Raw genomic sequence first — 17,946 nt, forward strand, 5'->3', positions numbered from 1 at the left:
TAATGGCATATAATTTGGTAGAGTGTCTTATAATTTTAAAAAGATAGATCACACATGGTACACATTTTAAAAACAAAAAGGGTATATTTAAAAAAGGCAGTCTCCTCACCAATATCCTTTATTCCTCTAGTGTGTGCGCCTCTCCTCATCTCCAGCCAGTGACTGAAGAGTCTTTTCTTCTACCAATAATCTGCCTATTAAGAAGAACGTATGTGTATTTACAAACATTCACCTTTGCCAACACACACTTTTTTTTAATGGTAACCTACTGCAAAAGGTTTTGTATTTTTTTTTCATCTATCGATATTATTTGGACATCATGATATATGTGTAACCAAGCAAAACCAAACCCTCTGCTATCAAGTCAATTCTGGTTCATAACAACCTATAGGACAGAGTAGAGCTGCCAAACTGTCATTTCCAAAACTGAAATTTTTTGGAAGCATCCTATGTTTTTCTCCCAAGGACTCTCTAGTGAATGTAAACTGCTGACCTGCACCCACAGGCTCCTTGGGTTCCATGTACATTACCAATACATCTAACATAATGTTGCCACACTTTCCTACATACTTTCCCCACTGTTCTCTTATTGAGTAATATGGTTTAAACATTTCCCAACTCTGCATCTTCATCTCTCTCTGGTTGCAATATGTGAGATCTATGACACAGACACAGCTGTACGTCGACAGTTGATGAACCAGTGTGGGACTATATCTGATCTCCTCCTCGCACGGCTGCAACTTCTGCCTCTGTTTACCCTATTCATTCTTACACTAACCATCCTTCCAAGGCCCTCTATGATTCTCATTCTTATGAGGTTTATTAGGGAAATGAATAGGACACAATTATTCAGTCAGGACAGTCTCTTCTCTGCCATGCCCGCAGGTAGGCCTCTCTTTCTGGCCTTCGGGCTCTTGGCCTGGCCTCTGCACTGCTCAATGTTACAAAGCTCTTTGAGGGTCATCAATAAAGGCTGAGAAAGATAAATAATAAATGCGGAGAAGGCCTGCCACTCCCCTGTAAGCCTCAGGCTGAAGGGACTCAGCTCCCCCAAATTAAGTGCCCAGAGGCACACAATTCCTAAAGCCAGTCTCCTGCACTAAAACACTCAACTTTACTTGCTTTGTGAATTGGAAAGCCCACCAGTCTGTGTCATGCTTTGGCTCCTGGTCTGCTGTTGCCACTCCTCTGCAGCTCCGCTCTAGTGTCGATGCTGTCTCCTGGATCGAGGAGGTCAATGTGTGAGGATCTTGGGTTCCAAAGGATGTGCTCTGCTCTTCTCTCTTGCTGGTAGTGAGATTTCTGGATGCCCGGTTCCTTTATGTCCAGCAGGATGCTAACCCGTTCAACCACTCACAACTGAAACATCTAATCCGATTAGTATCATCCCAGATCTATCAGGGAAATGTCACTTTGTGGGAGTAACAAAATTAACTATGGCTAGAAGAGCTATAAATAATTCACTGCATTGCAAGAGTGATCCAGCCTAATTTATAGATGCATGTGTAAACTATCTGGAGGAAATAAATAAAGACGTTAAGAGTAGTTCTCCCACCCCCACTCCCATTTGGATATCTCCAAGGATTATTTTCTGTTTTTTCTACAGCCAAAGCCCATTTTAAAAAACTGTAATAAGAATACACTCAGAAGGGCTCAGGCAGTTAAAACAAAATCAGAATGCTGCATGCTCTTTATAAACTATCATCCTTAATGGCTGCAAAAGGTTTGGGGTTTATGATTCATCCATTCCTTTAATGAATAGTTATCAAGCATCTCCCACATCTGGTGATTCCAAGATTAAAAGAGGAACCACACCCTCCAGGGAGTCATAGCAGAATATAGAAGACAGGCAGCTAAACAAATAATTACAGCGAGCCTCTAAGTGTTAAAAGAATATAGGAGGCATCCAAGCAACAAAGGCAGGGACCTTGAAGGCATTCACCAGTCTTGAAGGGCAAGAGGAGTAAATCCTCAAGACAAGGGGCCAGGAAGGCTCTTCTGCTTTCTAGCACACAGAGATGGAGAAATGTGAAGGAGCAGTCAGGTGGTTCAGAGTTGAAGAGCGTCCCGAATCTTGGATCTTTCAGTTCTGTTCGAGTCTTCAATATAAAATAATGTTATGTTGTACAACTTGCAGTATGTACCTTTCCTTACAATTTGGAGTATTTCTTTGGCTAGATTCCCAGAAGTGGAATGGCGGAGTCAAAATGTAGCAGCTGATCTGATTCAGGCAGCCAAAATGCTTTCCAAATGAACCACACCACTCCAAAATGACCCCAGCAATGAGTGAGACCAGTGCTCATGTTTTTGTACTTTCATTAATTGGTTTTAATATCTACTTCTTTAATTACTAAGGTCAATCTCCCCCTATTGATTCATATTTTGGTTTGTTTTCACCCAAATCATGAATACTCTAAATTTTATTTATATGAATTTATAATACAGATATTCAGACTTTCTATTTCATGTTTGCTAACAATATTTTTTGTTTTTTTAAAGTGTTTGACTCAGAAGTTTTAAGATATTTCCCAGTCATTATCTCTTGCTTAGTAACTTCTTCTTCTAGCTAAATGTTTTGCATTGGGCAAATCTGTTCTACAAAACCACTTGAAAGTGTTGAAGAGCAAGGATGTCACTTTGAGGGCTAAGGTGTTAAGCCATGGTATTTTCAATCACCTCATATACCTGCAAAAGTTGGACCATGAAGGAAGACCCAAGAACAATTGATGCATTTGGATTATGACTTAGGTGAACATGGAATGTACCATGGACTTCCAGAAAAACAACACATCTGGTTTTGAAGCAGTACAGCTAGAATCTTGCTGAGACCTCATCTCACATTCTTTGGCTATATTATCAGGAGAGACCAGTCTCTGAAAAAGGACACCATGCTTGGTAAAATAGAGTCAGTGAGGAAAACCTTCAAGGACGTGGATTGACACAGTGGCAAAACCTGACAATTGGGAGGTTGGTACAAGACAGTGTTCTGGTCTTTCTGTTGCTCAATGAGTTGGAACTAACTCAACTGCATTTCACAACAACCATCTCCAAATGTTTTTAACATCTTCTATTTTCTTTAGCTGAATTAGCTCATTAATCCTCCTAGAACTTACTTTTGGTAAATGAAATTTCAATTAGTTCCACCTCCTCTCCAAATCACTGAGTGATTCTCTTCTCTGATTTGTATTTCAAAGATCAATCTGGGTGGAGTCCTTTTCTGAAATGTGTCATAACCTCTGGTTTATCTTATCCACCAATCTTGCAGTAATTGTCTTATTTCAGGATAGAAATAATCACAGCAACATTCAGACAGGTACAGGTGAAACTTGTGAAGTCCTTCCAGGGAAACCTGCGGCTGAAACACGAGCTTCTCATCCAAACCTACCAAACTGATGGTGTGTGTTTGGCTGGGTGGAGGACACTTTTGAGAAAGAAGGTAATTTTGTCCAAAAGACTGAAGTTACAGTTAGCCAGTGACATGCCTTTTGTGGTATTGAGTAATCTCAATTTATTCCCCAAACACTCTGAAGGTCAGGCTTGTCTCAAGGTTTATGGTAGCAAACAAAAAATAACTTCCTGCCTCTTCAAAGCTGGAGACTGAAGCATTTTTTTTTAAAGAATGCAAGAGTTTGTTAAGTAGGGAAACCCTGTGCTAATGGTTTTTAATCTTCAGTGTATTTAGCTATCACCTGGTAAACTTAGTTCACATCCAGATTTCTTTAGGCTGGGGTCAGGCTACACTCGGTGGTGCTGGTAAGTTTTCCATATTTCAACTCTTTCTAGTCTTTTGAAAACTTTTGAAAAAGGAATGAGAAATGATTGAACTATTGAATTGTATGAACTAGGAAATAGACACCAATAAAACTTAAAAAAGAAGGGAAAAAAAGAGATAGAGTACTGTGTGGTTCTTCCTTCTTCCATTAGATACTGGCACCAGCTTGGCTCACCGAAACCCTAATTCACTGTCAGAGTCGATTCTTCCTCATAGTGTCCGTATAGGACAAAGTAAAACTGCCCTATTGGCGTTCCTAGGCTGTAAATCTCTATGGAGAAGAAAGTTTCGCCTTTCTTCCAATCAGGAGCTGGTGGGTTCTAATTGCTCCTAACCCACTATGCCACCAAGGCTCCTTGTTATGCAAAAAGCAAGCCCCAAACCCACTACAGTGGACCATATCCAGGCTCATAGGGACCTTGTAGACAGGCAGAACTGGCCCCCTGGGTCCCCAAGGGCTTTATATCTTTGCGGAAGCAGCCTACCACTGTGACTCTTGGAGAGGGGTGGGTTTGAACTGCGGGAGCACTTAACCACTGAGCCACCGAAGCGCCTAACTAGCTAGGCTAGCACCTGTGAAAGCGCTCCAGGAGAAGGCGGATTGGGCCACTAATGGGCACACCTGCTCAGGTAGCCTTCTAAAACAACTTCCAGCACACATTCCAGAATCCCCCAGAGATGGACAGTTTCACGGCTCCCGATCTGTATGTGTGCAGCCCTGGGGTGCCTGCTGCTATAAACAGGCCCGAAGGCCAGGACTTGAACTTGTGGCGGCCTTCCTTGGGATCATCTTTCTTCTCTTGGCCCCACGTGTAGGTGGAAGTACATCCCCCCCATTCTACCCCATGGAGGGGCTCCGTTAAAGCCACACTGGGATTTATGAAGTCTTCCCTCTGCATTTCCCCTTTTCCACGGTTCCCTGGCCTCCATTCCGCCTCTGTCTTTTCTCCCTTCCCTAGCCCTTCTCTTGCCCAATCCAGTCCAAAACCACTTTCCTCTTGGGCTCACCAGGGCGGCATCTTCTCTGAAAACATGCGCCAAAGTAGAGCAGGAGGTGGGAGCGTCAGGGGCGGGGCTCACCGTGTGGGTGCCCACTCACCCAACCCTGCCACCTCGGGCGCCCCTCTCTCCCACGTGCCTCCAGAAACCATCTGCTGCTGCCCGAGGCCGACAGGGCCCCCACCGCTCCTCAAGCCCGGTGGCTTCGCCGGCTGGCCTCCCAGCGGCGCGCCCCGGGGACACCGTCCTCCCCGCCGTGTGCCTGAGGTCCTCCCACCTGCCCCGCCGCAGCGAAAAGGGTGCGCGACGCCCCGGGTTGGCTCGACAGGGGGCGGGAGGCAGCTAGGCAGCGGGTGGGGCGAGGAGGCGGCGGCGGCGGCGACGTGGTGCCCGACCCCGCGAGCGCCGGAGCGTGTGCGCGCGCGCGCCTGGCGAGGCTCGGGCGGCGCGGAGGAGCTGCGGGCGGAGCCGCGGGCGGGGAAGGCGGAGCCGGTGGAGGAGCCGCCGGCGGGCGGCGGGCGGGGCGAGCGGCGGGCGGAGGGAGGCCGGGCGGCCGCGCGCCAGCCTGCGAGGGTGCGAGCGAGCAGCGTCTCCCCCGCATCTGCCGCCGCCGCGTTTGCCCGGAGCCCGGGGACCGACGCACGGACCGCCCCGCGGACGGACGGACGCACGCGAGCGCTCGCTTTGTGCTCGCGCCAGCGGCGGCCAGGCTCCGGGCTCGCGGTGCGCGGCCACTCGGCTCCGGCGGCCTCGGCGCGCGAGGGGCTGGCGGTGCGGGAGCCGCTCTCCGCCGGTCGGTTCCCCGCGCGGCGGAGCCCGGGCCGCCAGCGCCTCGGCCCCGAGCGGCGCCCGCTCTCCCCCGCTCCCCGCCGGGCCGCTCGGAGCCGCCGTGCTCCGGGGCGCCAAACTCGGGCTGCCGGGCAAGTGCCTTCATGAACCCAGAGGATGTCCGGGAAGCACTACAAGGGTCCTGAAGTCAGTTGTTGCATCAAGTACTTCATCTTCGGCTTCAATGTCATATTCTGGGTAAGTTGGAGTGCCTCCGGATTCCCAGTGCCCTGGCTGCATCGGTCCCTCACGAGCCCCGCACGTCGCTGCTGCTACTTTTCGCAGCCCCGCGGGCGCTTGCCCCAGCGCGGGGAGGACGTTTGCCTTCTGCCTCGCCAGCCTGCGCGCCGGAGAGGGAAGCATCGAATCCTTTCTAGGAATGAGACAGGGTGAAAAAGAGAGAGAGAAAAAGGGGGGGGGGGCGGAGAAGAAGGAAAAAATAAACCGAGCTGGAAAGGTGCCTTCAGGCCCCGGGGTGCCTTTTCAGGGGCGAAATTGCAGGGCTAGAAATGAAAGAAAATGATCCGGCAGTTGGAGAAGCGAGCAGCCACCCGAATTCAGATTCGCTCCCCGCGGGACACGGGTGTTGGGCAGAGCGCGGGGTCACGAGAGGGAAGGCTAATGGGGCCGAGCCCACCCGGTCCACCTTATCCCGAGCCTCTGATTGGACGCGGGCTGGGCTCGGTGTGCCCCGCTCGGCGTGGCTCTTCTTGCACCAGCTCGGGCTTTGTGTCGGTGCGGATGCGGTGCTGTGGGGTTCTGTACTGTGCACGTGAAGAACGCTTCCCGCACGCTCTCCACCACAGCTGCGAAGCGCTCGTTTGCATAAAGGACTGGCCAGTGGGCATGTGGGATTTTTGCTTCTGTATCCTTGTTGGTGTCATGACAAGTCACCATCAGCATCTGTCTCACGCCCTCGTTTTCCGAGGAGCGACGCCGTGCTAGCAGGTCGTTTTAGGGGAAACCTTGGAGAAATGCGAGGGGGAAGGCGTGCGGGCTGTGTTTCCATTGGGGGTACCGAGAGAAGTGGGGGCTTGAACGCAGGATTTAAGCCAGCCTCTGGCAGCACTACAGTGGATTGGCACCTATTGTACCTAGGCTGGGACGCTTACGCTTTTGTTGTGTTTTGATTCTTTCCTTGATCTCCCACGAGTGGGTGCAGCCACCAAACAAAGAGTTCACCAAGGACAAGGGGAGCCGTGGGTTCGGAGACCCGTCCCATTCCGCCCTCCTCCTCCCTGGGCGCCCTCTCCCCCAGGGAAGGGAAGATGGTGGCGGTGGAAGGGGCTCACTCAAGTTGCTGTTGCGTGCAGGTTCGGGGTCAGGTAAACAGCCACCCTAGAGCGGGATCAGCGACAAGCCAGGGCGGTGAGCACACAGGGTGCATTCTGCTTCTCCTTTCATCTTGGCCATTTCCTGTAAACGTATGTAGCGGCGAGACTGCTTGTTCATGCGGTTCTTTACATTTTTGTCTCGACTATACGTTCACCGGCGGTTTCAATTTATCTCTCCATTTTCTATATGTCTTGTGTTGATCACATGTTTTGCAAAAGGAAATGGCAGCGATTGGAGACTACTTTCTGTGTCAACATGCCATCTGTCCTCAGGACTGATACAGATAATGAGGGCGGGCACGTGAATAAATACCACGTCCAATCATTCACAAGCAGGCTTTTCCACCCCTTCTTAGTGATTGTACAGATTCTCTCAGCAGCCCCCCTCTTCCCCATAATTAAACACGACTACAAATAGACGAGCGAGACATTGTTTTCTATCTGTTCTTTCCCGCCTACCCCCATGCTGGAATGGTTTCAAGCAGTAGGTAGTTCTATCTTTGAGTGAGGCGTTCTGATTTTATTGGAACCCGAAACTTAGGGACACGGAGGGGCAGGGGATGCAGAACTGGGACTGCTCTTTGCTGGGGTAGTGAATCTGGGCCTTCTGAGTGGACTTGAATACTTGGAAAAGTTGCACCTTTCAGCTACCAGGTGACAAAGAGCACTTAGCTAGTTTCTCTGGAGTTTCACAGCAGTGGGTGGGAAGGCCGTAAAGGGAGGTGGGCCTGTTCCTTCACAGTTTGGTCTCATTTTGTAGAGCACCCTGTACATGGAATTGTAGCAAACCCCCAGGGACTGGAGAGAGCGTGAGGAGGATTCACATGGCCTTCCTGAATTTGAACCCCACATCTAGCCTGATTTTGGAGCCCCTTTGTTTGGGGAGGAGTTTCATGGGAAACCTGAGAGCCGGCTTCTTGTAGAACTAAACCAGCCTCCCCATGAAACACTGTTAAATAGATGCCTGTGTTATCATGGCCTTGTTCTTACCCTGGAGCATCTGGGTGGTGCAAGCCACAAAGTTGGAGGTTCAGGTCCCCCCAGAGGTGCCTTGGAAGAAAAGTCTGACCATCTGCTTCTGACAAGCCAGTCATTGAAGACCTTATGGAGTACAGTTCTATGCTGACGTGGACGGGGCACCTTGAGTTCTAATGGACATGGTGGCAGCTGATAATATTACCATTTGCTAAACACCCTTTTCCTTTTTTATTCCGGACGCAATAACTTTCACTCAGATACCTCCCAACACCTCTCTTTTTCTGCTCTGTGTTCCCAAATCACTCCTTACTCAAACCTTCCAGGTTATAAGTGTCATAGTCTCTAGTAGTGATTAATAGGACTCAATAACCATGTTACTTGATTGAAGTAATTTAGACTAAGGTGTTAGTGACAGAGAAACGGGGGCCAGTAGAATAACTCCGCAGGCTGTTTCTGAAAAGTCTCAGATCTCTGCTCGCTGCAGTCACCAGCTGAAGTGTGACCACCAGAAACAGGGGCGCTGTGCTCATCCTGTAAATTACGAAGGTGTTGATAGCCGTCTCATGGTTTTCTGATATTTCACTTTCACACTGAAACACTGGACCGAATCGGAAAGACGTTGGGCGGCAATGCCCTGGTAAAATAAAATTGCACAAAGATAGCCCCAGCACTGACAGTTTTGTCCTCTGAAGTGGCATTTTGACTCTGGAAGTCTGTTAGCTTCTTTGAGTCTCAGTTTCTTTGCTTTGAAATGAAAGGAGTTGGTTTAGCAGTAAGGTTCTTCTAGTTCTGAAAGACTGCATCCCGTTCCAATATGCTGGTGTGTGTGTGTGGGGGGGGCAGACATTTGTTAATTAAAAGATTTTCTTTTTTACCGAGACTCATCTGAAAACCAGTCTTACTGTCTTCATTTCTTCCATAAAGATTTTCCATTTGAAGAGGTTTCTTTTGCCAGTTTTCTTCGTGGCTTATCTGGTTATTGCCATAGTGTGCCTGCTACTCTTACTCCCACCGTGAGTCTCCAAGGCAGTCCTGTGAGTCACGAAATTTATTTTTATTAGAGTTTCGGTTTCATGTGTAGAATCTGAGTCTTTTTACACAACAGTGTGCTGATATTCTGATGAATAAACTCACCGTCTCGTCCAGGCGCCTTTCTCATCAGTTATCACAGAGTGAGGGGAGAGAACCTTGTTGTCCCTAGTTTATAGTGGAAGACAGAGGGAATTTCTTTTACTAGGGGTGTCACTGTACTTGGGGCATTTCTCAGAAAACCCGGAGGCCACTTGGGGCAGGGTGGGGAAAGTAGGGGTTTGTTACAAAGACATGTTTTTAGGGCAATGAACCCCCTACATCTCATTGCCCATCAGGAATGGATTTTGGATCTGAACCCTTTTGAATTCAGGCTGTGACATTTAACCCTACTATGATCCAAGTAGTCTGGTTATGGTTATGTAACAGCCCTAGTTGCTTGGTGGTTAAGGGTCTCAGCTGCCCCAAGAGGGCAGTGGCTCTATCCCACTAGCTGCTGCTTGGGAGAAAACTGTTTGTATTCTGCTTCTGTACAGATTTACAAACTAGGGAACCAACGGGGGGATTTTACTCTGGCCTATGAGTTGGGTCGCCATGAGTTGACTTGAACTGCACACAACAACCACATAATAAACAACCCCAAAACTTTGTGGTTGAAACATGACTTTAGTATTATGCCTCATAGTTTAGTGATTTGGTTATGCTCAACTGAGCGATTCTCACTGGGGCTGCGTGCAGTTTCAGTGAGAGGTGGCTGGGGCTGGCGCTATCTGAAGGTTCACTGAGGCTGGGTAGATGCGATGGCTTACTGTTCTGATGGGCAGCTGATGTTGGAGGAAGGCTAGACCGGGCCTTCTGACTGCAGCACGACACCTGGCTCCTTCCTGTGTTTCAAACAGAAGAGGAAGTTTCTAGCCAGCTGAGGCGACACGAGGAGCTGGGGCAGTGTCACTTTCGAGCCGTCTATTCGTTAAGGCTCGCTGGGAGCCTGTTTAGTTTTGAGGAGGGGTCAAGAAATAGACCCCCACCTCTTGACAGAAAGTACCAAGGTGACATTGAAGAAGGTTCTGTGGGTTGTGGCCATCTTATGAAAATATAGCCTGCTTCACTGAGCCTAATTTTCTTGGTTATAAAAGAAAGATAACATTATCTAGTAGAATGTTGCTCCGTGTAAACCAGGATGGTGAGACCTCATCTCATGTAGTTGGCACATGTTACCAGGCGAGACCAGTCCCTGAGAAAGGTATCATGCTTGGTGAAGTAGTGGGGCAGTGGAAGAGGAAGACGCTGGACAAGATGGATCGACACAGTAGCTGCACCAATGGGCTCAAACATAGCAATTATGAGGATGGGGCAGGACCAAGCAGTGTTTCATTCTGTTGAACACAGGGTCACTGTGAGTGCAACCTACTTGATGGCACCTGACAACAACAACAACAACGGAATTATAATTTTGAGGATCTAAACACATAATGTATTACTCAGTACAATGCCCGAATGCTGAATAAAATGGTCAATGTAGGTTTTGTAAATGTCTCCAGATTTCTTACTAGTTCCATGCTGGGCAAGAGAGACTTTAGAGCACCTTCGTCCGGTTGTCTTTGGTAGGTGCCATCAAGGTGGCCCCTGACTCGTGTTGACCCCATGCACAATGGAAGGCGATGCTGCTGCCTGATGTGTTAGAAATCTGGTGTTTTATCACATTTTCACCGGCTGACTTTCAGAAGTAGATTGTTGGATCTTCCTTGCTGTCGACCGTCCCCTAGATTAGAAGCTTCACTGACTTTTGCCCAGCATCACAGCAACACCCAAGCTTCCACTGACAGATGGGTGCTGGCTGTGTAACGCGTGCAATGGCCAGGAGTTTAACCCAGGTCTTCTACAGGAAGGCAGGAACTCAGCCACTGATCCATCGAAGCCCCGCTGGTGTCAGTGGTGGTCCCAGGTCATGCTGCTTTTGGAGGAATCTGGGCAGTACACATGGTAATGCCTCGCTGCTCACTGAAAGGTGGGTGTTTCTGCTCTAACTGGAGACACCTTAGAACAGGGCTGCTTAAGACGCCGATCGCCATCTACTAGTTGATCGTAAACGTAGTGTGGGTAGCCCATCATCCATCCCATCACGTAATCGACACACAGCGTGACCAATCAGATGCAGCCTGATGTATCAAACACATGCAGACAGCTGCCGTAAGTGCAGCAAAACTGAAGAGCTAGTTATCACCAATTTTTAGACCTTGTTTTTTTTTCTCTTAAACGTAAGAAAGGGTACTAAAATGATGAGTTGGGGAGCTGGACCCAGTAAGAAGACAAAAACATATCACTTTCATACGGAATGGGCGATTTTGACACTACAAGCCGACATTCAGCTGAAGTCCAGAGCGCATGAACAGTTCTGGAACTTACTCACTCACAGAGGGAAAGTACCCAAATATGAGAAAATGTGCTACCTCCTTGACAGCATTGTTCGGCTTTATTTATTTCTGTGAGTCAGCCTTTTCCCACATAAAGATCATTAAGTCCAAGGACCGTTCCATCATGACTGATGATCATTTGGAAGTGTGCTTGGGGCTGGCTGTCAGCAGCTACTGTCCAGACTATGCATCCCTGACTCATTCCATTCAATGCAAGTCATAGGAGTAAACTCAGGTAATAAAAAATGTACATAGTTAATTGTGTTGTGTTTTGCAATATGGACTCATGAGTTTATGCAAGGTACATAAACATCCATTGTACATATAAAGAATTCTCAATGCATTTATGAATAAATGTAATACATAAATAAAAATAAATATATGTTTTGCAGTTTTGTAGTTGGTAGATCATTTTGACTTGATCATTTTATAAGTAGCTTGCATGCTGAAAAAGTGTGAACACCTGTGCTGTAGAAGAAAGCCCTGATCTTCTATTGGGGGAAAAAAATCAGCCATTGTGAATCCCATAGAGCGCAGTACCACACTGACTTTGGTGGGCTCACTATGAGTCGAAACATCTTCACCACCATTGGTGGTGGCAATATTTCCTGAAGACTGGCGGAGGACCAGAATATCCTCTGACATAATTAAGTTCTCAGTGGCATCGTGGTTATGATTTGGGCTGCTAACCACAAGGTCAGCAGTTTGAAACCTGCAGCCACTCCACGGGAGAAAAATGAGACTTTCTACTCCCATGAGTTACAGTCTCAAAAACCCAGAGACTGCTACCTGATCTGTTGTACAGAGCCCTACCGTGTCCTGTAAGATTGCTGTGAGTCAGAATTGACTTGAGTTTGAGTTTAGCCAAAAGATTGGTGGTTTGAATCGCTCCCCAGTGGCTCTGGGAAAGGAGAGATCTGACAGCTCCCATAGTGATTACAGCTTCAGCAACCTGATGGGGAAGTTCTCTGCCTTCTACTTCCCAAGGAGTTGGCATAGACGCAACAGCAATGGGTTTAGTTTGGGTTTGGGGATTATTAGGTGGGAAATGGAATCAGAAAGCCTGAGTGACTTGGGAGAATCAAGTTCCATCCTTTGGTGTACAAGGATTAGAACAACCATGGGTACTTGAGGCCAAACTTCTCTCCTGATGTACTTGGCAAATAGTGCGTTGTGTCTTCGAAGTGGAGGTTTATGCCTGGTTGGTTGCAGAAAGTAGCATCTAATCTGTTTCCACAGGGCTGACATTCGGAGAGGAGGGAGACTTAGGGAGCCTTGCAGGGGCATCAAGTAGGAAGTCTTATCTTATGATTCACTATAAATCGCAAGATGTTCTAGAATGATGATACATCAGCATTTTATAAGTCATAATTTTTGTTTTAATTTGCTAGACATCTGTTAGCTTCAATGGCAACCATATGGGAGTCTAAATTGCCTTTTGAATTACAGGGAGATGGTGAGAAGGAAGCGAAATATGGTTATGAAAGTGTCATGCGGGAAAAGTGTAAGAAAGGTGTACCCACCTCAGTGGGAAAAGTCATTGAATACTGCCTTGCTTGGCCTGGCTGCTTGCTTGTGCATCGTGCGAAGGCACTGAAGCATTCTCACTTGATGATGTGTTCTGGAGGTTGAAAAGGAGCAGAAGGGACATGTTGGGAAACCAAGCTTTCCACCCACCAGACGACTGTCCGGTGAGCTTACTGAGATGCGTGGCTGTGCCTTAGTGTGCCCACATGTTAGTTAGTTAGTTAGTTAAGGCCCAAACCACCTGATTCACAATTATAATGTATTTTTTTCCCCTAGCATCTCAAAACGTTTTACAAGCCTAGTGTATCTTTGTGACCAATGAAGACATCGAAGTGCAGGGTGTGGAGTCGTGTCAAGGCTCTCTTTGGGCTTGCTAAGTCTTCCATCCAGTAACAGTTGCCCTAGCTTCTGGGTTGGAAACTTATTTTAGAAGGTGCTTGTTATTCTAAAATAAAACAGCAAGTAAGTCATTTGCATCTGTTCATAATTGAAATGTGATAAAAGTTTTTGCACATGCCTCAATTAACACCACCCACAAGCACCAGGGGGGAAAAAGTTAGGAAGAAAATGTCCTTAGAGAATATGATCCAATAATAAACTATTATAGTCCATTGAAAATTCATCAATGAGCATCAGAATAGTCGAAAGTTATTGAGTCACGTGCCTCTACATGTAACACTGATGATCATGGTAAAAATGTCTCACTTCAGATTTCTAAATTACCACACTTTGCTGGAGTACAAGAGTCTTAAGTGCAGGAACGTTCCCTCAGTCATTTTCATTAGCCCAATGTCTAGCTCATTGTCTGAAACATGATAGATGTTTAATACAAGTTTATTGAATGGACAAATGATGAAATCCTCAAACATGAGAGTGCGTAAGAGTCACCCACTTTAGCTCCCTATTTGATGAGACATTTTCCACTCCACTCTCTTTCCAAGATCCCTCTTGTTGGATCTGGGTGTTTTTTTTGGTAGAGCTCGCATCTTGAGAGATCTTCATTGTACTCAGCCTACGTGTGTGGGCAGTGCACCAGGAACTTCCAGCCTCCTAACACACTGTTTGATTTTTTAGTTTAATTTGGAAACAATTTCGAATGTACATACAGATGGCAAGTAGAATAAAGAAGTCTCCCCTCCCCCTTAATCATTTGAGAATAAATTGCCAGCATGATGAGTTGTACACAAATATTTCATGTGTGTTGCCGGTAAACTCAGTGTTCTAGAGAACCACCCGCTGCCCACCCATCAAAACCAGGAAATCACAGTTGATACATTACTATCAGCTAATACTTAGGCCTCATTCAAGTTTCCACTTGTTCAGCTGACATCTTTTAAAGAGATACAGCTTAGAACCACACATTGCTTTTGGTTATGCCTTTTTAAGCCTCTAAGTCTAGTCCTTTACTGCCCTCATCCTGATACTTTCGAAGATTATAAACCAGTTACTTTTTCGAGTGCCCCCAGTGTGGGTGTGCCTGGCAACTTGTCACATTGGATTCAGGTTGTGTCTTGTTGGCAGGAATAGCACGGGCTTCCTGCTGTCTTCTCTGTGCATCACATCCGATGACACTGATTTCTTGGTCTGGTTTCTGATGATGGTCCCTTGCTTTGAGGTACTGTCTGCTAGGCTTGCCCTCCATTGTTACTTTTCCCCTTTGGTAATCTACAAATATTTTGTAGCAAGTTACTTTGAAAATATGTAAATAGTCCAGTCTTTACTAAAATTCCCATCTATCAATTAAATTTATATGAGTAATAACCTAAAACTTCTTGTTTTACGTAATTATTTTGTTACACAATTAAAAAATCATTTTATCCTTAGGGGCTCATACATACATAATATATTTTTATCTTTTGTTCTCACTGCTTATTTTGATGCTCAGATTGGTCCCAGGCTTGGCAGCCTTCTAGGTCCCTTTAAAAAAATAGTTTTATTGATATAAAATTAACGTATGATACACTTCCATAGCTTAGTTGCTTTTAAAAAGAGCTGTTTGCCCATCATCACAGTCAGTTGAAGTGCTTCCCCTCCCCTCCCCTGTCCCGATACATCATTCCATCAGTGATTGTCTCCATGCATCCACGCCCTCTGTGCTTCTTAAAGCGAGAAACCTAACAAAACCATGAACACAAAACCTAAGAAAATGGAAAGAAATACTACTAATAAGAACATAAATATAAAGATAAAGAGTAAGAATGCAAAGACCGCATGCCATTTTAAACAAAGTCAGAGTGGAAGTTTCTGCCTTGGAACAAGTGAGAAATATTTAAACTTAGAGCAAATTTATGTTGGGTCAAGAGGGAGATCAGCTGACCAGGTATCATATTATGCAGTCCTTCCGTCCACCATTATCAAGTGTACCAGAATCCCTGCCTGATAGCAAAGTTGTTCTCGTCCCTTGACTGTGGCCAGAGATCTATCTGCCAGAGGCTTAATCGAGTTAGATACTCTGAAGATGGACTCCCACCGACCTCCATAGCCTTCTACAAAATGTTTTTTTTCCCTCACAGATTAAGCTCTGATACTTTCTCCTTTGTCCTATTTGGAGTTTGTTATTGTCATCTTTGGATCATACAGGTTATGTTCTCCTTCCATGTGTACTTAGTTGACTCCTCACTTAGACGCCTTTAAGAGCCCAAACACTATTCTAATTGGTAGCCGGGCACCATCTGCTTTCTTGCCCGCACTTTGTTGTACCACCCTTGTCTTCAGTGATCTCTTTGTGAAGGTGAGTGTTGAGCAGGGCCATGTTCTAAGAACTAACTGTTCTCGCCCTCCTGGGTCCTTTTGACTCCCATCATTTTTTGTTCCAGACCAAGGTGTTCGAAGCTCATCCTGTGTTACCTGTGCTATCTTTTAAATGTCCGTTGTCCAGGAAGTCCTAGCTTATTTGAATGTAAAATGATATTTAGAAGGCAATATCTGGATGCTAAGTGTGCTTTTTGCTTTTGGGGTATCATTGCTGCTTAGGGTCTCACATTGGACAGCCCTCTGGAATATGTATGTATACATAAATATACATTCACAGCTGCCTCTATTCCTGTATGAAACCATGGGCCTAGAGTGCTACCTTAAATTCATATCCAGTGTTCTAGACCCCACCCCCCTTCATACTTACATCCTGCTCTCCCATTCTTCTCCACACAGGTGAGTAAGTAAAAAACTATTCCAGAATCATAGCAATCTTTATTAGGCAAAGATATCAAAATGTAAAGCTATTTTTCTTGACATATTCTCTAGATATCTATATACTTCTGAAGGTCACAGTATCTCTTTCATCCTTCCCTGAAGAAGTATGCACTGTTGGATCTATACCATTTCAGAATAGCAATTTTGACATCCCTGACAGCCTCATATTGTGTTCCTTTTAATTATGTTTTTTAAAACTTATGGTGACTGAGGTGAAGGTCCTCAGTTTTTGATTCACATTTTGTAGCAGCTCAATCATTTCAGTCCCCTCGATGTACGCTCTCTCATCCCACTTTCTCCAGCATGGGGGTGAGTTCAAGTTCAGACCTGAAGAGTGATAAAGGGGTCCCACTTGTCTCTCTCTGATATACATGGCTGGTCTCTTTTACGGTCTTCATTTAAATATGTTCTTTGAGTTCTGAATACAAAAAGAAGCCTGAAGGAACCAGATCCGGGGTGTCGTGTGGATGGGGTAAGGTTTCCAAACCGAATTCTCACAGGATAGCCCGTGCTACCCTTGCAGAATGAGGAGCTGCATTGTCAGGATGGAGAAGAAAACAAACCCTTAATCATGCTTTCCTGACTGCCTCGCACCACTAAAGTTTTCAGTCTTCTTAAAACCTCTTTGCAAACTTCCAGGACCATTCTGTGTCCTTTGAGAAAAATCTACCAAGATTTCCCGGTTGGCGTCCCTCCAAACAGGTACCTTGACCTTCTGGATGACCTCTCTGCTTTGAACTTAACTGGCCCAGCAGATCCCCACTGCATTTCGGGAACCTGGCCCTGTGGATAAGACGGGTAAACTTAAAGTTGTATAAAATCATCTTCATTAGCTTTGTTCTTGCTTCAAAGACGACTAATGAGATCATCTCTTTGAGCTAGCTGGTCTTCGCCTAATGCTTTGGCACCCCGGGAGCTGCTTAAAATGGAAAATACTGAATCACGTCAGATCCCTCCCTCAGTCGCTGTCATGTCAATGGTAACTCTGTGGCCTTCTTCCACCAGTTTCTTGGCTTCAGCCACAATTTCTCCGTTTGTTGAGATTGGTGGGTCTCCTTTCGGCTCTTATCTTTGAATGCTTAACTTGTCTAAAACATTGCTGAACTTTGTCGCAAAACTTCAATGCTGTGGAAAGACATCTTGTTGACTTTTGTTAAAAATGTCATAATAGCCTTCACCTCAAAATAGCTTGCTTCTATGGCACAAAAAGTAGCTTTTTAAAGCCTTCTAATGAGCTACGATGCCTATGTACTGAGTGAGTTTGTCCGCAGCCCTCCACTGAACAGGGAGGATGTGCGTGGAACGAACCTGCGCAAGTTTGGACTGGGACTCCAGTAGCAGTTCTTCTCCACGTAGGCTCATACTTATCAGACCCACCTTCGTGTGTGTACTCATCTTAGTCCTGCTTCGTCTCTCTTCCACACAGTGGCCGCAGGCTTGGCCTTTCCCCTCCTGCCCGTGCCCTTCTCAACTTTCCCAGGCGCTGATACTTGGTTCGCATAGCCATGTTATTCCCAAACCTCTGTTTCCTGTCTTTAAAAGCCCCTAGTTCCTTAAAAGGATCCCTGGTGGCACTGTCACGTTGTGTTGGACTGCTAACCACAAGGTCAGTGGTTCAGACCACATACCCGTCGCTCAGGGAGAAAGAGAGGCTGTCTGGTCCTGTAAAGATGTATAGCCTTGGAAAGTCTGTAGGGTCACTGTCCAAACTGACAAGAAGGCCGTGGATTTGGGGGTTAGTACCTGTATGTGTTCATTATAAACTTTTCATAGATTGTCCTTTAGCCCCGGTGGTATGGTTAGTTCCTGTATATGTTTATTATAACCTATTTACAGATTGTTCTTTAGCCCTGGTGGCTTAGTGGTTTTGTGT

General features: G+C 46.2%; 1 protein-coding gene across 1 annotated transcript in view; it reads left to right on the plus strand.

The window, feature by feature from the left end:
• The first annotated feature begins 5,302 nt into the window (after positions 1-5,302).
• The window catches only part of TSPAN5 (tetraspanin 5), a 230,353-nt gene continuing 217,709 nt past the window's right edge, over positions 5,303-17,946 (plus strand). The window contains exon 1 of the mRNA XM_075544001.1: positions 5,303-5,797. Within this exon, the coding sequence (XP_075400116.1) occupies positions 5,717-5,797 (81 nt within the window). The 5' untranslated portion in view covers positions 5,303-5,716. The remainder of the gene's footprint in view (positions 5,798-17,946) is intronic.

This window comes from Tenrec ecaudatus, chromosome 3 (assembly GCF_050624435.1).
Source record: "Tenrec ecaudatus isolate mTenEca1 chromosome 3, mTenEca1.hap1, whole genome shotgun sequence".
In the NCBI taxonomy this organism is placed as follows: Eukaryota; Metazoa; Chordata; class Mammalia; order Afrosoricida; family Tenrecidae; genus Tenrec; species Tenrec ecaudatus.